This window comes from Eriocheir sinensis, chromosome 64 (genome assembly GCF_024679095.1).
Source record: "Eriocheir sinensis breed Jianghai 21 chromosome 64, ASM2467909v1, whole genome shotgun sequence".
NCBI classification, from domain to species: domain Eukaryota; kingdom Metazoa; phylum Arthropoda; class Malacostraca; order Decapoda; family Varunidae; genus Eriocheir; species Eriocheir sinensis.
In genome coordinates this window covers 5,995,298-6,016,184 of record NC_066572.1, presented here as the reverse complement: position 1 = coordinate 6,016,184, position 20,887 = coordinate 5,995,298, and the positions used below count along the sequence as shown (strand labels likewise).

The following is a 20,887-nucleotide window of genomic DNA, read 5'->3' as shown; positions in this document are numbered from 1 at the left end:
GAACAGACACTTGCTCCAGCCTTGTCCTTAAGCCGCGAATTTTGAAAAATCAACCGCTTTGGTGCGAATCGCCATAACTCCCTTATTTCTGGGGCAACAGAAAAGATATTAGTATCAATTGTCGTCAAAATGCAAGGGCTATATTCTATAATCAGCGACTGGGCTCAAAAATTGACTCAAAAGTGTCGAAAATCGAATAAATTCGCAAAAAAAAGATAAAAAAAAGTATTTTTGAGTTCCCATTGAGTACCCATTTTTTGAGAATTTCACAAAACTTATTTAACAAATGATTTAGCCCCGCCAATGTGCTTTCCAAAATAGTGCATAACAAATCCCTACTCCCAGTAGTTTCGTCGCTAGAGCTCAAAACATAAACCTTGTCGAGAGCGATTTTGACGAACTCCAGGCATTTTGCCGTTTTTGTCTAGTGTGGCCTTGCTATTGCCTCTAGAAGGCTGTAATTGAGCATGTAGCCCCTCTTGACAATGTAGTCTGACCAGCTTGAAGGATGTTTTGATAGCTCCATTCTAAGTTTGTCGTTGAGCCGTCACAAAATAGTCTGTTTTTCGTCCCTTTCAAAGCGATTTGGACACATCTTAGATTTTGCTTATAACTTTTTATTTATCTAATGGTTTCCAATTTTCTTTTCTGATTATTAATTTATATTAAAAGAGCTTTCATTTGCCATCACGGAGTAGAGGTAAAGTTTGAACTGGGTCAAGGAGTGGCTTAGCAATAGGAAGCAAAGAGTGCAAATCAATGGTAAAAGATCTGACTGGGGATGTGTTACTAGTGGGGTCCCACAAGGTTCGGTATTAGGTCCACTTTTGTTTATTATTTATATCAATGACTTAGATACAGGAATTAGTAGTGATGTTAGTAAATTTGCAGATGATACCAAGATCGGTAGAGTAATTGAGTCGGATCAGGACGCTAGTATTCTCCAGGGTGAACGCAACAGATTGTATGACTGGGCGGATAAATGGCAGATGGAGTTCAATGTAGGGAAGTGCAGTATTCTGAGTGTAGGTAGGAACAACCCTTCACATGACTATTGCTTAAATGACACTCTCATAAGCAGGTCTGGGCGCGAGAGGGATTTAGGGGTCTTAGTGAGCTCTGATCTCCGTCCAAGGGCACAATGCATTCAAGCTAGAAATCGAGCAAATAGGGTACTGGGATTTATTTCAAGGAGCGTAAGCAACAGAAGCCCCGAAGTCTTCCTCAAACTATATTTAGCATAAGTTAGACCTCATCTTGACTATGCAGTTCAGTTCTGGTCACCTTACTATAGAATGGATATCAAAATGTTAGAATCGGTGCAGAGGAGGATGACTAAGATGATTCAGGGGTTGAGAAACTTGCCATACGAGGAAAGACTCAAACAGTTAAACTTGCATTCTCTAGAAAGGCGAAGGGTGCGTGGAGACATGATCGAGGTTTATAAATGGATGAAGGGCTTTAATAAGGGAGACATTCATAAGGTTTTGTTGGTAAGAGAACCGGGTAGGACACGAAGTAATGGATTTAAACTGGATAAATTCAGATTCAACAGGGACACAGGCAAAAATTGGTTTACAAACAGGGTGGTGGATGAGTGGAATAGGCAGCAGTCACGTGGTGAGTGCCAATACAATGTCACATTCAAAATAGACTAGATAAATTCATGGACAGCGATATTAGGTGGGGTTAGATACACGGGAGCTTAGGGTCAAAGGAGCTGCCTCTACAGAATGGACATCAATTTGCTAGAATCAGTTCAGAGGAGGATGACCAAGATGATTCAGGGCTGAGGAATCTCCCATATCAAAATAGGCTGAAACATCTAAACTTACATTCACTAGAGAGACGAAGAGTGCGGGGAGATCTGATAGAAGTCTTCAAATGGGTCAAGGGTTACAACAAAGGCGATATAAGTAAAGTTCTGAGAATTAGCCAGCAGGATAGAACTCGCAGTAATGGATTTAAATTAGAAAAGTATAGATTTAGGAGAGATATAGGCAAGCATTGGTTTAGTAATAGGGTGGTGGGGGAATGGAACAGACTCAGCAATCACATAGTTAGTGCAGGGACGATAGTTTGTTTTAAGAGTAGACTGGATAGCTACATGGACGAGGACGACAGGTGGCAGTGAGGTGTGGGTGCAGTAAGGTGACGGGGTGCTGGATGCGTGCCTAGTACCGCCGGTATAACGAGGATCAAGCCGGCGGTGGCGACCAGTGACGCATCAACAGGGTGGTGATGGTGGGTGTGGATCAAGGTTTACGTTTGGAGCTCTAGCGACCAAACTACTAGAAGCAGGAAACGTTCACCATTTTGGAAAGCACATTGGCAGGGCTAAATCATTTGTTAAATAACTTTTTTGAAATTCTCAAAAAATGAGTGGGTTTCAAGGTTGGGAACTCAAAAGTACATTTTTTTTTGTTGTTTTTTGCGAATTTATTCGATTTTTGACCCTTTTGAGTCAATTTTTTAAGCCCAGTTGCTAATTATAAAATATAGCCCTTGCATTTTGCCGTCAAGTGATACCAATAACTTTTCTGAAGCCCCAGAAATAAGGGAGTTAGGGCGATTCGCACCAAAGCGGTTGATTTATCAAAATTCGCGGCTTAAGGACAAGGCGCCGCAAAATCAAAGAGAAAGACGTCCATTGCTTGAGATGTCACTGATACAACCTTAAAGAAAACACACATGCAAGTTACTCTAAAGTCCACGCCAGCCCAAAATAAGTGTGGGTCTACGACATCGGTAAGTGTGTCAATCCATTGTTTTTCTTACAGCACAGGAGGCAGCTCAAGGGCACTATAGAAGTCATTCCCAATTATAAAACTCATTAGTTATTACAGAACTCACTTGTGACTCTAGAAGAATGTGATTATAAGACTCATATGTGATTACAGAAGACTCGCTCGTGGTTCTGATATCCTCGCTCGGTGACAAGACAAGATTCCCTCAGACAAACCTCCATGGTCCTGAGCTCAGTGTCCTTTATGGCTATGTCCAGCTTGGCCAGAGAGAGTCCCAGTGCATCAAGCTGGGCCTTCAGAGCTAGCTTCTCCTCCTGGCACCTCTGCAGCTCCTCCGTCTTGGCTTCAACTCTCCTCATGTCCTGCAGGAAAGGGTCAGGTTGTAGTACTCAGGCATCAGAGGAGCAGGAGGCCAATGGGTAATGAAAGGCAGTACTGCTGGACCGGAAATGTAGTTTGTTATGATACTGGTTGGGTGAAGAAGAGGAAACACACACACACACACACACACACACACACACACACACTGATGCACACACACACACACACACACACACACACACACACACACACACACACACACAGTGATGCGCAGGTGGTGGAGACAACCAAGCTCCTCGGTGTCACCATTGACAACCGCTTGACCTGGAAGGAGCACGACAGCCACACCATCGCTTCAGCCTCCTGTCAACTCTACCTTCTGAGGCAGTTTAAGTCACTGGGGACTCCCACGCGTGAGCTGGCGGGAGTCTGTAACACCTTCATCCTCCCCAAGCTCACTTACCCTTCCCCAGCCTGGTTTCCTTCCCTCAACAGCACCCAGCGCCGCCAGCTTGAGAGGGTGCAGAGGCATGAGTGTAGGCTCATCCTGGGCCCTCGACACCCTACACCTGCCCACACTTAAGGACCGCTACCAGCACCTCCTCCAGAAGTGTGCGGAACAGCTCCTGAATCACCCGCACCACCGTGACCTGCTGCCAGACACTGCGCCTCCCTCTCGCCATGCAGTTAGACACAGCAACTTACTGATATCTATCCGTGCAAGGACGGAAAGGTACAGGAAGAGCCCCATCCCCACCATTGTAAACATACTAAACAGCAAGTATTATATTATATTATAGAATTTATATTTACATTTTATGTACACAAATGCATTTACACAAAGGAACACAAAGGAAGAACAAACAACAGCAGACCTGCTGGTCCTTACGAAGTTGTTTGTGACAAGCTACACTAACTATCTAATCAAAGGTGGAAGATGAAGGACAGCAAAGGCGAAGGCTCCGCCCACCCCCCATCCCTCCAGCCAAAGCTGGCAGGAAAGGAAAAAGAACCATGCAGCATGGAAAAACTGCATGGAATTTATGTAGGAAAGAGGAAAGAACTACCATTACTGCTACCACTAACCGGGCGATAAAAGTGGACAAAGACACCAGTATTCGAAAGAACTTAACGTTATTACGACAATGAGTAATATCTTAGTTGCTGGTTGGATTCAAAACACTTGTCTAATCTATTCTTGAAGGCCGTAACTGTTGTACTATCAACGACATCACAAGGTAGAGAGTTCCAAACATTAACAACTCGATTGAAGAAGAAGTGTTTAGCTTCGTGCGACGAGAATCTTTTACCACTTATCTTCAAATTGTGATTTCTTCTTGTTCTATTTGATCGATCAATTGTAAAGTAATCTTCCGCATTAATATCACTGAATCCTTTAAACATTTTAAACACTTCTATTAGATCGCCTCGCATTCTTCGTTTTGATAGGCTGAATAAATTTACTTCTTGAAGCCTTTGTTCATATGACAAATTTCTCAACCTAGGAATCATCTTTGTTACTCTTCGTTGGACCCATTCCAACTTTTCTATGTCTTTTCTGTAGTAGGGAGACCAAAACTGTACACAGTACTCTAGACGGGGTCGAACCAACGAATTATACAGTTTTAATATTACTTTTTCTGATTTATTATTAAAGACTCGTCCGATGAAGCCAACCAATTTGTTTGCAGTTTTAACTAACTCTGAACAATGCTGACCGGGCTTTTAATCGCTTGATATAGTGATTCCAAGATCCTTTTCTTTACTTACTGCAGAAAGTTGTTGGCCATTCATTACGTACCGAACGCGATTGTTATTTTTTCCGATGTGCAACACTTTACATTTGTCAACGTTAAATTTCATTTCCCATTGATTGGCCCAACGTGCAAGTCGATCTAGATCTGATTGTAAAGCTTCTTCGTTGAGTGTCGCAGTTACTTTACTAGCAATTTTTGTGTCATCAGCAAATTTTGATACTTTGCAAGTGAGCCCATCATCGATATCATTAACATAAATTAAGAAGAGCATGGGGCCAAGCACTGATCCTTGAGGTACGCCGCTTTTGACATCGAGCCAGTTAGATGTAACACCGTTTAGAACTACTCTCTGTTTCCGCTCAGAGAGCCAGTCCGCAAGCCAATTGTGAATGTTACCCGAGATACCGTGCGCCAGTAGTTTGCTGAGCAATCGTTGGTGGGGGACCTTATCAAATGCCTTTTGAAAATCCAGATATATGATATCCACTGATCTGCTTTCATCGAACACCTCAAAAATATAGTGAAAAAAATCAAGTAAGTTAGTCAAACACGAACGTTTACTACGGAAGCCATGTTGCGAATTATTTATTATATTACTTTCTTTGAAGAATTTCACCATATTGTCGCGAATGATAGTCTCCATTAACTTACAAACAATAGATGTCAGGCTAAAAACAATAGATGTAAATATCATGTAAATTTTCAGCCTTTGACTGAAAACCATCTAAATAAACTGTTTATTATTATTATTACTATTATTATTATTATTATTTACACACACACTGATGCACAACTTTAAGGAAAAATTGGACAAGTACAGATATGGAGACGGGACCACACGAGTGTAGCTCAGGCCCTGTAAAATTACAACTAGGTAAATACACACACACACACACACACACACACACACACACACACACACATTGATGCACACACACACACACACACACACACACACACACTGATGGAGAAAAGAGTCAGGGAGGAGGTATTGGGTGAAATGAAGACCTGGAAAGTGGAGAGTGAGAAAGCAAACGTGAATCTTAGAGAGGTAATCGAGCAACAAATGAAAGAAGATAAGGAAGATGTAGAAAAGGAAGTGGTTAAGGTAATAAAGAAAAATGAAGAACTAGTCAGGGAAGTTGCAGACAAGAAGAAGAGTGTGATAGTATTTGGTTTGAAGGAAAAGACGATCACATATAAGCCCAAAAGAGATAAAGAGGAATTGAAATCAATTAAGGACCTACTAAAAAATTTAAATGATGACGAGCAACAAAGTATTGAGGAAGAGGTGGAGGAAATCCACAGGATGGGTCCATACACAGAAGGAAAGACCAGGCCAATAAAAATAAAGTTAAGATCACAGAAGGCGGCTGAGGATATTTTGTACAGAACAACTAAATTAAAGGAAACAGAAGATTGCAAGGATATATATATAAAGAAAAATAGAAATGAAGAAGAAAGAAGGAAATGGAACGAACTACTAGCAGAGGCGAAGGAGAAGAATAATGAAAGATCTGTGGAAGAAAAGGAGATATTTTTTTGGAGAATAGTAGGGGACCGAGTCAGAAAGTGGTACACAAGAGAGAGGATAAAGAAGAACGAAAGTTAGAAAAGATAGATAAGAGTAAATGTTTAAGAGTGATGTATACAAATGTAGATGGATTAATAACTAGTAAATTGGAACTGCAAGATTTCATAAAGGAGAAAGAACCAATGATCGTATGCTTAACGGAAACCAAACTGAACGAAGCTATTAAATTAGAGATAAATAAAAACTATGATATATGGAGGAAAGATAGAATGGGCAAAGGGGGAGGTGGAGTGATGATAATGACAAAAAAGGAGTTAGCAGTGAAAGCGGTAGAATACGGAGAAGGTAAAGCTGAAATTGCGAAAGTAAATGTGGAAACCAAAAACAAGGAAAGGTTGACAATTATAACCGCATATGTACCACCCAGAACAAACTCATGGTGTAAGGAAGAGCACGACACTGAGATCAATGACACTATACGGAGTTTAAGCAAAATGCTAAAGGAAGACAAAACAGTTATGCTAGTTGGTGACTTCAATTGTAAAGAGATTGACTGGGAGACATTCGAGAGTAATAGTGGAGATAAGGCATGGGGAGATAGATTCCTAAGACTGATGATGGAGAATCTTATGATACAAAGAGTGAATGAACATACAAGATATAGAAGTGACGATGAACCGGCAAGACTGGACCTAGTACTAACAAAAGGAATATACATCAAGGATGAACTAAGGTATGGATGTCCACTGGGCAAGAGTGATCATGTAATCATAGAGATTGATACAGAAGTGGAGGTTACTAAAGAGGATGAATCCTACAAATCAAACAGGCTAAACTATATTAAGACAGACATGGAAAACCTTCGGAAGTTTTACGAGAAAGTGGAATGGGATGAGTTACTGAGAAAAAATAAAGTACAAGAAAAGTATGATATCTTTATGGAAGCCTATAACACTGGTGTCAAAAAATATGTACCCGTATACAGACCCAAAGTTAAGGGTAGGAAGGACTGGTTTAATGCCAAATGTGCAAATGCAAAAGAAAAAAGGGACAAAGCATGGAAAAGACTAAAAAGAAGGAAGAATCAAAGAAACAAAGAAGACTTCAGAATGGCGAGAAATGAATATGTGAAAATAAGGAAAGAAGAAGAAAAGGGATATGAGAAGGATATTGTGGAAAAATGCAAAGAACAGCCCAAGTTGTTTTACAGATTTATAAATGGGAAGACTAAACCGAAAGAAACAATAGAAAGACTGAGAGACGGGAATGTGGAAGTCAATGACCCTAAAGGTATGGCAGAGTTATTAAATAGAAAATTCCAGCAAGTCTTTACCAAAGAAACAATCTTTATTGCGCCACAAGAGAATAAAATAGAAGTTCATATGGAAGAGATTATGGTAAACAAAGAAGAGATCCATAAATTACTGGGAGAACTAGAAGAGGGAAAAGCAGTAGGACCGGATGGAGTTTCTGGGTATATTTTAAAAAATGTAGAGATGAATTAATTGTTCCAATATACGACATCATTAGATGCTCAGTAGCAACAGGTACGGTGCCCAATGAGTGGAGAAGGGCTGAAGTGGTCCCCATATATAAAAGTGGAAGGAAAGATGAACCTTCAAACTACAGAACCATATCCTGACAAGTGTTTTGTGCAAAATATGTGAGAAAATAATAAAGAAGCAGTGGACTAAATTTCTAGAAGAGCATAAGTTAATTACCAGCAAACAATATGGATTTCAAAAGGGCCGATCATGTGTTACAAACTTACTCAGTTTTTACTCAAGAGTGACAGACAGAACACAGGAAAGGGATGGATGGGTTGATTGTATTTATCTAGATTTGAAATAGGCCTTTGACAAAGTTCCACATACAAGACTATTATGGAAACTGGAAAATAAAGGAGGATTGAAAGGAAATATGAAAAAATGGATGGCAAGCTACCTAATGGGAAGGAGATGAGAACTGTGGTCAAGGACATAAAATCAGAATGGAGAAATGTAGAAAGCGGAGTACCACAGGGTTCAGTATTAGCACCGATAATCTTCCTGGTATATGTAAATGACATGGCTGAAGGAGTTAATAGCTACATAAACCTGTTTGCTGACGACGCTAAATTACAAAAACATATAAGAAACAAAGAAGATTGTGAAATATTGCAAGAAGACCTATACAAAATTTGGAAATGGAGTATGGATTGGGAGATGGAATTTAATGTGAAAAAATGTCATGTTATGGAAATGGGTAAAAGTGAAACAAGACCAATCTGGATATACAAAATGGGAAATGGTGAAACATTAAAAAAAGTGCATGAAGAGAGAGACCTGGGAGTAGTGATGAGGGATGATAATCAACCAGAGAGTCATATAAATCGGATCTTTAGAGACACATATAACTTGGTGAGAAATATTGGAGTAGCATTTAGCTACATGGACAAGGACATGATGAGAAGGCTAATCACTACCATGATTAGACCAAAATTAGAATATGCAGAGGTAGTGTGGTCCCCCCATAAGAAGAAGCATATAAAGAAACTAGAAAGAATACAGAGGATGGCATCAAAAATGGTCCCAGAGTTGGAGGGATTAATATACGAGGAAAGGTTGAAGGAAATGAACTTAACAACACTGGAACAAAGAAGAGAAAGGGGAGACCTAATCCAAATTTATAAATTATTAACCCCTTCCCCGGCAGAAACGTGTATACACGTTTTCACAAAATGTTCTTTTTTCAGTCGTCGACGAGTATACTCTCTAAAACTTTACCTTAAAAAACCAGCTACATACGTATATACTCGTCGATTTTAAGCCTTTGTAAGCCATTCTACGTGTGAAACGAGTATTCTCGTCAAATCGTACGCCTGGCAGAGGCGATAGGGTAGAGCTGTGGGATTTCAAGGACACTGTTACTAGACTTGCTCCGACAGCCATTGTCGTCAGATGGGTGTTGTTTGCATCCACATTTGCATTCATTTTTTTGTAGCATTTTCAAGTGTTACACCCCAAATGTCTAGTTCAACGGAAGATAGTGAATATGAACCTTCCCTCAGAAGCTTGAATACTTCTGATAACTCTGCCAGTTCATCAGACAATGACTATTTCTCGACAAGTCAGGAGGAGGAGGGGGGTGAGGGGAGAGCTTGGAGAAGCCTCGAGTTGTCAGAGGAGCGTATGAATGCACCACCACCACGTTTTCCTTTCACAGGAAATCCTGGAATAAAGGTTGATGAAAACCCAGCAGAACTGAGTCCATTTGAATTCTTCAGTCTTTTTATTGATAAAAGGATTATTGACTCTGTACTGGTAGAGACTAATCGTTTTGCTGAACAAACTGGGCAAGATGATTCTTTGTGGCGCCCTGTAACAGAGGCTGAACTTTTTGTATTTTTTGCCATGAAAATGCTTGGGGGTGTTGTGAAAATGCCAGAAAAAGAAATGAACTGGTCACATGATGAACTGCTTGAAAGACCAATTTTTCGGCAGCTAATGACTATGAAACGGTACAGTAAGATAAAGCAATATCTTCATTTTGTAGATAATGAAACTCATGATGCACAAACTCACCCCAACCCAAAATTGTATAAGATTTATGATGTATTCATGACATTGTGTGAGAACTTTGGGAAGTGTTACACCCCTAGGCAAGATGTATGTATAGATGAGAGCCTTATGTTGTTCAAAGGAAGGTTAGGATGGGTACAGTACATTCCACTGAAAAGGAGGAGGTTTGGAGTGAAATATTTCATGTTGTGTGAGTCAAAGACTGGATATGTGTACAACATGACCATTTATGTTGGCAAAGGAACACAGTTTGATCCAGAGTATGATGCATATCCTGTGAGTTCGCGTGTTGTTTTATCTTTGATGAAGCCCTTATTTGGGAAAGGTTATTGTGTTACTGTGGATAACTATTACACTAGTCCACAATTAGCTGATGCTCTAGTTATGAACCAGACTGATACTTATGGAACTCTACGTATGAATCGAAAAGAAGTGCCAGAAGAACTGAAAAGAAAAAAACTGAAGGAGAAGTTGCAGCATTTCAGAGAGGCAAGGTAATGACTCTTCGTTGGAAAGACAAAAAGGATGTTGCAATGCTATCAACCATTCACAACCCAGCCATGCATGACATTGAGACAAGACAAGGGCCTGTGAAGAAACCCAAAGTTGTATGTGAATACAATCATACAATGGGAGGAGTTGACAAGGTGGACCAGCAACTGGTAGATTATCCCATTCCAAGGAAACGGGGTAAGAAATATTACAAGACAGTTTTCTTCCATTTGATGGATATTGGAGTATGGAATGCTTTCATCCTGCATCAAGAAGCATTCACTCAGTCAGGAAAAAAAAGCCTAACACACCTGAAGTTTCGTTTGGAAATTATACGATACATATTTGGCAAGTATGGACCTGCTTTACCACCAAGAAGATCACCAGGTAGACCCTCGACATCACCAGGAAGTTTGCGGCATACGCCAGGAGGACATTTTCCAATGGAAGTTCCACCAACAGAAAAAAAGAAAAATCCAACAAGAAAATGTGTTGTATGCAGTCTGAAGCGTGACCATAGAGGGAAACAAGTCAGGAAAGAGTCACGCTACATGTGTAAAGTTTGCCAAGTAGCTCTATGTGTTGTGCCATGCTTTGAAAAGTGCCATTCTAAATAATTTCATCTAGAAACTTTCTGAGGAAATACTATTCTTTTATATGTGGAAATAAAATTCATTTGTTTTATTTTTTTGCTAACAACTTACAGTTTTCAATTGATTTTGTTCATAATAAAATGCCGGAAAAAGGAATTTCATTTATTATGCATATTATAATTACTGCTAGATATTTGGTAACAATTGTAATAAAAATTAAAAATAAAATAGGTTTTCATTTCTCTTTACATTTGGTAATAAAATTTTGAGAAAAATTAAGAAAATATGGTAAAAAAATATGGTTTATAGGAAGACGAGTTGACTCGTTTTTGCCGACAAAGGTATTCTCAAAATAAAAAGTTAACCACAAAAATGGGAAGAAAAAATAATTACAAACTGTTTTCATAACCAGCATCAAAAATACTATATAGAACCAAAATAAATAAAAAATAATCTGAAAAAGAAACGTTTTTAACAAAAAAATTGTTGGGGAAGGGGTTAAACAAAATAGATGAAGTAGATAATGAAGAACTGCTACTAACAGAAGGAAACATAAGCAGAAATACAAGAGGACACAGTAAAAAATTGAGAAAGGGGAGATGCTTGAGAGACACAAAGAAGTATAGCTTCCCGCAAGGAAATGTAGAGGTTTAGAACAGTCTGAGCGAGGATATAGTATCAGCGAGGAGTGTGCAAAGCTTTAAAGATAAGTTGGATAAATGCAGACACGGAGACGGGACCACACGAGCATAATGCCCAGGCCCTGTAAAACTACAACTAGGTAAATACAACTAGGTAAATACACACACACACACAGACAAATACAAATTGACAAAGTTTAGATGTGTAAAATATGTCAAGAAACTTGGCTTCCTTAACAACACTAAAACAAAACAAAATTATGATATCATACCTTGATATTAGTAAAGCATTTGACAAAGTGACTCACCAAAGACTTAAGTAACCTAGAAGGCCTTGGGATACAGGATAAGGATCAAGGTGACTAGATTAGACTTAGTGACTAGATGGGGATAAACTATACTGGACTTGCATTACTAGTGGAATCCCACAGAGGTTAGTCCTGAGTCATCTACTAACTATCTTGTACATCAACGAAATGGCTTGTCAAGTGGACCAACAAAAGGATGGTGCAGCTCAACACAAACAAATCCAACCTCTAAGTGTGGTATAAATAACCCTCTAAGCAGTTACACGTTAAATAACAGTTCTTGACCGCTCTAACTGTGAAAGGGAGCTGGGTGTGGGTGAGCTCTGACCTTCGACCCTGAAATCACTGCATTACCAAGAGAAACCGTGAAAAGTCTGGGATTTATTTCTTAAGTTTCAGCCCCTGGATGCGTATTTCCCACCAGAAGACATCACCAAGCTACAGGAGTGGAGCAACAAGTGGCTGCTACAATTCAAAAAAGAAAAATGTAAAGTCATGCACCTTGGGAGGGGAAATCCAGCATACCAATACCACTGTCCCTATAATATTATGTATAGTTTAGTATGTTATTCTCCCTGTCACTTGGAGGTTGTGACAGCCAACTAGGCAAGACGCAATGCACCCTGTTCTGGTGACACGCATGCAGCTGTTTGTTGTGTGAGGGTGTGGTTGTGTAGGTGGTGGTGCGGGCAAGGACGACCCACTATAAGACATGAACCATTCAGACTAAAGTTACAGTGGAGTGTGGAATAGTGTTGGGACGTATATTGTGAGTGGGAGATTCAACACAGATCAATTCTCGCGGCGGTGATTTAGCTCCACCAACACGGACCGCTCAGCATCGCTGCGACAACATAGCGCTGAAAGGGTTAAATGAAGATCAAATGTAGCTATGGATGGGAAGGGCTTTGGAGAATAACCCATCCTCAGGGGCTGCCAAGTGTAGACCAGCTGGCTCCTTGTAGTTTCCTCGTATCCTTGTGTAGCCTCGTGTACAACTGTGTAAATACAACTACGTAACTACGCACACACCTGCCCTCTAGTGGCCGGTGGGTATGTTCAGTGAGGGCGGCAGCGTGCAATATGCTAGAAGTAAATGTGGGGAAAGGCTTTGACTCAGTCCTACCTCTTCCTTCGCCAGCTGATTCTTTTCGTTCTCCATCCTCCTCTCATGGATCTGCTGCTTCATCTTGTGTAGCTTGGCCCTCATCTTGTCCCGCTGCTCAGCGAGGGCACCCACCTGGCAAGGGGAAGGCCAGTCAGTTAACAGTGTGGAGAACAGAACACACAAAGGGAAGTAATGAATGGACAGAAAAAGGCAATACTTCATGTGAAAGCTTGCCTATGAAGGGGTTGGGTTTCCATCAACCCATCGTGGATTCCATTCCTACAAAAACTTGTATCTCGTCTACCGTAAACGTGTGTGACTGCAGACACAGATCATCATCATTTCATCGACGCCTGCTCCTAGGAGCTCCCACCAGGGGATGGCCACACCAGAAGAGCTTCCAACTTTCTCTATCCAGACACTCCCTCCTTGCCTGCTCAAAGTCCCTCAAAGATCTTTCCCCCCTCTCCCTAACGTACTCTTGCACCCTATCTCTCCATTTCACTGGAGGTCGTCCTCTAGCATTCCCTCCCTCTATCTCACTCACATACACCTTTTGGTCATCTTACTCTCCTCCATTCGCTCCATGTGGCCAAACCACTTTAAAGTCTGTCGCTTCACTTCTTCCACCACTCCACACTTCTTCCCTTCACCCCCGTGACACATTCCAAAACGCTCGTACACACTTTCATTACTCATTCCATCCATTCTACTCACACCACAAGCACTCCTCAAATAACTCATTTCCACTGCCTGCACTCTAGACCTCTGACTTTCATTCCAGGCCCACGTTTCACTTGCATATGTGAGGGTTGGTACTATTATTGTATTTCTCAAATCCCTCTTTACCTCCATGCTCACACTTCTGCCATTCATGATTCGTCCCAAAGACCCTGCCACCCTTCTTCCTTGCAATGCCCTTTCTCTTATCTCTCCCTCCATACCACCATGCTTGCACAGAACTGATCCAAGGTACTTAAACTCATTGACCTCCTCCATTTCTTCACCATTCAAAATTATTTTGCATTCTTTTCACATTCAATTCCACTCTATATGGGCATACAAAATCTACAACCTCACTTCTACTTCGCTCACACACACACATATATATATATATATATATATATATATATATATATATATATATATATATATATATATATATATATATATATATATATATATATATATATACAGTAAACCCTCGATATAATGGACTAATTGGGGGGAAGCTTAGTCCAATAATGCCGTAAGTCCGTTATGAGCAGTGAAGAAGAAAAAAAAAGTAATAATAACGTAATAATAAACGTAGGTATGTTTTTTTTTGTGTATGTTGTCTGCGCATTGTCTATATAGCTGCACTTGGCAATGGATTGCAGGGCACTGAGGTAGGCAGTGGGGCATGCAGGGGGCCGTATTGTTATGGGCATAAGTAAAATTGCGCCAATCTCGCACTGGTAGACGAAACGTTTTCTTGGTAGTTCTCGTTGTTATGAAATAATCTGATCACTGTTTGTCACAAATCATTAAACGATTGACTTTTCAGTGCCTGTTGTACACCCGCCGCGGCCTGCAGCTGCGTCACAAAATAACTCTCAGAGAGAGATGTTCAACTTGTTTACTGTTTCTATATTTCACTCACCGCTCACAAAGATCGCAAGTGGACAAAGTAGAACAAAACCAGGCAAATTAATGTTTTTCCTGCCGTGTATCCCCCGAGTGACATTCCAGGTGGACGGCAGAACAACTTATTTCTGCGAGGAGGTAATTCTCATCTTCTTCTTGATCTTGATTTATAATGCGCAGGGCATCCAGTCAGGTGCATAACACACAAACACCGGCCGGCAAATAGGACCACGCACGCCGCCACAATGTACCCGCCCTGCACTGCGTATTTCCGCACCCCATACCGAGTGCCGAATAAATTTAAATAAACCAAATATAATTTAACCTAACCTACCTAACTGGGGGGCTTAGCCCCCTCGACCCCCAAAAGCTGTATCAGTACTGACACTCACAAACACCTGGCCATTTTCCATTACATTTATGTCCTGGATTGATGCATAAAACTTTCTTGTGATATAAATACATTCTTCATTTGAATGGGAACCACGGAGGAAAATTTTTCATCAGGTGAGCAAAAAAAAAGACTACAGAAACCAAAGGATGGGACAACAGATAAAGGGAGGAGGGCGAGGTGGCCAGCAGACGCTATCATAGTTACCGGGAGCAAGTGGTTCAAAAACTGTTCTCGGTCGGTCCCGTGGATTTCTGACCAATGACCTTGTCCGTTATATCCGAAATCCCGAACACGAACATTATTTTTTACTTACATTGTAAGGGGGACCAGGTGCAATATTAAGAGCTAGCATGCATCAGGAATATACTTAGAAACATGTTTGCAAACTTAGAATATGTAATTTTGGCGATAGTGACAAAAAATAATCTGAGAGCTAGAAATAAAGGAGGAAAAAAACAAAATTTAAAGGCTGTTTTCTCAAAACCGTTATTCTCACATTTTTCCCTATTTCTCTGTAACAAATTAACCAATTTTGATGTTTTAGGTACCATTTTAAAGAGGACTAAATGCACAGTGACAATAGACTTTTCTTTTTTTTCACGAACAAGTGAACCATTTAACCCGGTAGCCATACCTCTAAGCATGAGAAATGAGAAAAAATCATCACTCATGCAAATCATTTCATAATATGTATCAACGCATTTGTGGACAGTTTATGTTTCATCTATTTTGGGGGGTTTATAACATGGCAAAAACTTGGCCCGTCGTGTGTACACGGTAAAGCCACAAATTTGGCCCGTCATTCGTACACGGTAAGGCCACAAATTTTGCCCGTCACTGGTACACGGTAAAGCCACAAATTTGGCCCGTTGCTGCTACATGGTAAAGCCACAAATTTGGCCCGTCGCTGCTACATGGTAATGCCACAAATCTGGCCTGTCAGTGGTACACGGTAAAGCCACAAATTTGGCCCGTCAGTGGTACACGGTAAAGCCACAAATTTGGCCTGTCGCTGCTACACAGTAAAGCCAGAAATTTGGCCCGTTGCTGGTACACGGTAGAGCCAGAAATTTGGCCTGTCACTGGTACACGGTAAAGCCACAAATTTGGCCCGTCGTTGGTACACGGCAAAGCCACAAATTTGGCCTGTCGCTGCTACATGGTAAAGCCACAAATTTGGCCCATCGCTGGTACATGGTAAAGCCACAAATTTGGCCCGTCGCTGCTACACGGTAAAGCCACAAATTTGGCCCGTCGCTGCTACACGGTAAAGCCACAAATTTGGCCCGTTGCTGGTACACGGTAAAGCCACAAATTTGGCCCGTTGCTGCTACACGGTAAAGCCACAAATTTGGCCCGTCGCTGGTACACGGTAAAGCCACAAATTTGGCCCGTCGCTGCTACACGGTAAAGCCACAAATTTGCCCCGTTGCTGGTACACGGTAAAGCCACAAATTTGGCCCGTCGCTGCTACACGGTAAAGCCACAAATTTGGCCCGTCGCTGGTACCAGGCTAAACATGAGTGGAAAAAAAAAAAATGTAAAAAATTAAAAGACTGAAAAATCTGGCTCTTTATTTTTGTTTCAACACTTGCAAGTTTTATATCTATGTAAAAATTTATCCCAAGTATGTGAGTAACTGAATGGAATTGAAATTTTTTGAAATTGTAAAAATATTTTTTTCATATATTTTTTTTCTATTCATCAAAATCCTTTGAAACTTCAGTAAAATTCTAGTGTTTGCCCATACTCCCCCCTCCCCCCCATACAAGCCTGGGGACCTGGTGGGAATGCGGGGTTTCGGGTGGGGGACACGAAATCCGTCGCATTCGCGTATTTTTTTAGTGGGGGGGGGATAAAAACTCCCTAGATCTAGGGAATTTTTCCTCCCACCACCACTAAAATAAGCGTTTGCGACGAATTTAGTGTTTCCCATACGAAAACCACGCACTCAGTGGATCCCCAAGCTTGTTTTGGGAGAGAAGCGTCGTGAACCCACCAAACGATGCTCACCTCACCATCTGGCGTGGCACCGGCGGCCATCTGTGCTCACATAAACCGCCTTCACCACACTCATGCCCTCTCTCTAGTTGGTTGTCACCTCATCGCAAGGTTTCCGTCCTCCAAGTAGAGTCCGTGGCACCAAACACAGTGTATCTTCATTGTCTATCACTGACACAAGTAAAACCACCGGCTAGCCGGGATCCATCCAACACCGCGCCTTTAACACTACTGCGGCTTGTGCAGGATTCCTGCTGCACTTCCTGCAGCAGGAAGTGCAGGTTCTCGAACCTCTTGCCCGAGCTGTTCGAACACGTGAATCCTTACTGACCGGATTTTGAATCTGCTTCACAAGCTCGTTTTCCAGTATACAAGGTGATTGTGGATATTGACTCCGCGCCTCCAGAATACGATAATACGCCTCCATATATCATAGTAAAAAAAAAAAAATTAAAAAAAAAAAAAAAAAGCCGAATTAATCCCCTTCCCCCAACGATCTTGGGGGACCTGCGTGAGCTCGGGGTATTTGGGTGGGGGAGCATATTTAAACTACTCCAACCGAACTTTACGACCTGCTAACGAGGGGGCTTCGCCCCCCTCGACCCCCCTGCTAACCAAGGGGGGGCTGTGCCCCCCCCTGGACCCCCCCCTCTTAAAGGTGCGTGTTCTAAAAAAAATTAACCACGCGTGGTGGACCTGGTCTCACATGCGTGGGCTAATGGCTAACAAAGCGTACCATCGCTAACCAAGCGTATTATCGGAAATAGTATTAGGTAAAGGTGCGTGTTCACACCAAAAAAATAATAATAACAACGCGTGGTGGACCTGGTCTCACCTAGCGTATCATTGCTAACCGGGTCGTTGGCAACGCTGCTCATATTGCAATGGCGTCGCCATGTAAACACATCGTCCGTATGTATAATATGCCCTTAAGTACAATATGGAGGTGCGGAGTGATTTTCAATAATTACCTTGCGTGGTTTCCGTACGTTGTAAAACAAACCCGGAATGTATGAAATTTCCCTTCATCTAAGTAATTGTAAGGAATTTCCCTACATCTAGGGTATTTTTCAACCCCTCATAACTCAAAAACTATGCATTTGCGACGCATTTCATGTTTACCACCGCATTCCCCGAAGTCTCAATGGCCCCCTAGCCAATTTTGGTTGCGAGGGGTGAGTATGGGCAAACACTAGAATAATACCGAAACTTCTGCAATATCCTCACATCATTCAGGTCTAAAAGACATAAGTGAGTAATTTTTTTTGTTCAAAAGTTTTGAAAATAGAAATCTACCGACGGTTCCCTTAAGTTAGGTTAGTTTATATTTATTCAGCATGCAGAGATGAGATGTGAGAGCAGGGGGCGAGCCGTTAGGGAAGGTTACGCTAGGTTAGGTTACTTAGGTTAGTTTCTTTCAAATTGCGGTGCGGGCCAGCGAGTCTAAAATGAAACACTCCACCCTCGCCAACCAACTTCACTCTCTCTCTCTCTCTCTCTCTCTCTCTCTCTCTCTCTCTCTCTCTCTCTCTCTCTCTCTCTCTCGGGGGAATAAAATATAATAAATGGAGTAGCGCCAGAATGTTATGCGCCAGAAACACATTATTTCAAACACCGAAATTACCACAAAAATAGAAGTACTGTCCAGGAAGTGTCCCCGGAGGCTGTCACTTGCCCACACGTGCCCCGCTGCCGTGCCCGCCGTGTGCTGGGTCAGTATGCAGGAGTACTAGCCGTGGGACTCACTGGGAAGGCAATACTATAAAAAATAATAGCCCCTAACACGACGCGGCGGCCATCCCCTGTTTGAACGTGCTGGCGCCGCTGCTACGAGAAATAACTCCTCGCAGAAATAGGTCGCTGTCATGTCCATTTTTTTGTCCACTGGGCGACACACAGCCGGATAACATGATAATGCACCTCTAATGGAGTGATAGGAGTAATAGTCAGGCATAGGAATAGAGATTTTGGGATAGGTTTAATATCACCCTTCCCTCGATCCCCTCCTCTTGAATTCTCTCCCCTCCCAGCATATCTGACATTTTCCACTGCCATTATTTTTTGCATTTCCCTGATTTCCTCCTCTTATTCTTGCTTCGTGGTTGATATTGCCCGCAGGAAAAGGACACACCTGACCAAACGAGCAGGAACTGAGTGAACATCTACGTGGGGTAATTCTCCCTAAAATCTGCCCTATTCGTTTGTTGTAAAGCCTCCTCATGATTAAAAGTGTTGCTCTGGTGTTTGTGCCGTGTGTTGGAGCCCAAGCAGGACAAGTAAACGACAGCAGTGAGTGAAATATAGAAAAAGTATGCAAGTTGAACACCTTTTTCTGCGAGCTATTTTACGGCTGCGAGTTGATTCCCACAACGCCGCCATGACCGACAAGTCAACCATCGTACACCTTCAGCCCAAAGTGTCGTACTCTGGCCCTAGCCGCCCTACTGAATTATAAAATCTGTATTTGCCACACAAGCATGTCCGTGCAATTAATTCATATCCATTTCACACTTAATGTTTCCAGTCTTCTCTATGGTTCGCCTAGAAGTTCGAAATGGCTAGTAATAAACGAAGGCTCTATACTACTGATATCATGACACCGCAGGGGCGTTTTGTAGGGTAAGATGCGAGGTGCGAGCGCGTCAGTAAAACCAATCTTGTGTAAATTACTTGTTCTGGTGGAGTTAAGAAATTCTAGGGCATCGTAGGGACGTCATCGCTAACGGTACCAGGCAATAACTCGTATCAATATCATAATTATCATGCACCGCATCGCTCAGGTTTCAGTGTTGCCAGTTCCCGTTAGTCTGCTCGTGCTACATAATCAGAAGAAAATTGTAATTAACCAAAAAGTTTGATAAAATTCTGATTATCCAATTTTACATATTGAACGTGAAGCTTGAAGTGTCCCATCTCTAGAAACTATTTTATCATATATTTCGTTAAGAATAAAATGTCGTTATATCTGCTAATTATGATCTAAAGCAGCAGGCAAGCACCCTGCGCGTATGGCTGCAGGCACGGCACCCTGCACGTATGGCAGCAGGCACGGCACCCTCCACGTATGGCAGCAGGCACGGCACCCTGCACGTATGGCACCAGGCACGGCACCCTGCACGTATGGCTGCAGGCACGGCACCCTGCGTATGGCACCATGCACGGCACCCTGCACGTATGGCTGCAGGCACGGCACCCTGCACGTATGGCAGCAGGCACGGCACCCTGCACGTATGGCTGCAGGCACGGCACCCTGTACGTATGGCAGCAGGCACGGCACCCTCCACGTATGGCAGCAGGCACGGTACCCTCCACGTATGGCAGCAGGCACGGTACCCTGCAAGTATGGCAGCAGGCACGGCACCCTGCACGTATGGCTGCAGGCACGGCACCCTGCACGTATGGCAGCAGGCACGGCACCCTGCACGTATGGCAGCAGGCACGGCACCCTGCAAGTATGGCAGCAGGCACGGCACCCTGCACGTATGGCAGCAGGCACGGCACCCTGCACGTATGGCAGCAGGCACGGCACCCTCCACGTATGGCAGCAGGCACGGCACCCTGCACGTATGGCAGCAGGCACGGTACCCTGCAAGTATGGCAGCAGGCACGGCACCCTGCACGTATGGCAGCAGGAACGGCACCCTGCGTATGGCTGCGGGCACGGCACCCTGCACGTATGGCAGCAGGCACGGCACCCTGCACGTATGGCGGCAGGAACGGCACCCTGCAAGTATGGCAGCAGGCACGGCACCTGCACGTATGGCAGCGGGCACGGCACCCTGCAAGTATGGCAGCGGGCACGGCA

General features: G+C 42.6%; 1 protein-coding gene across 2 annotated transcripts in view; it reads right to left on the bottom strand.

The window, feature by feature from the left end:
- Positions 1-2,645: 2,645 nt before the first annotated feature.
- The window catches only part of LOC126987341 (uncharacterized), a 108,910-nt gene continuing 90,668 nt past the window's right edge, over positions 2,646-20,887 (bottom strand). Inside the window, exons 1-3 of one of the 2 annotated variants that reach the window (XM_050844312.1) lie at positions 18,707-18,912; positions 13,080-13,193; positions 2,646-3,109 (exon numbers count right to left, since the gene is read on the bottom strand). In XM_050844312.1, the coding sequence (XP_050700269.1) occupies positions 2,885-3,109; positions 13,080-13,163 (309 nt within the window). In that variant the 5' untranslated portion in view covers positions 13,164-13,193; positions 18,707-18,912 and the 3' untranslated portion in view covers positions 2,646-2,884. Of the gene's footprint in view, positions 3,110-13,079; positions 13,194-18,706; positions 18,913-20,887 lie in introns of those variants that run through there. The other variant, XM_050844311.1, reaches the window with a different exon arrangement.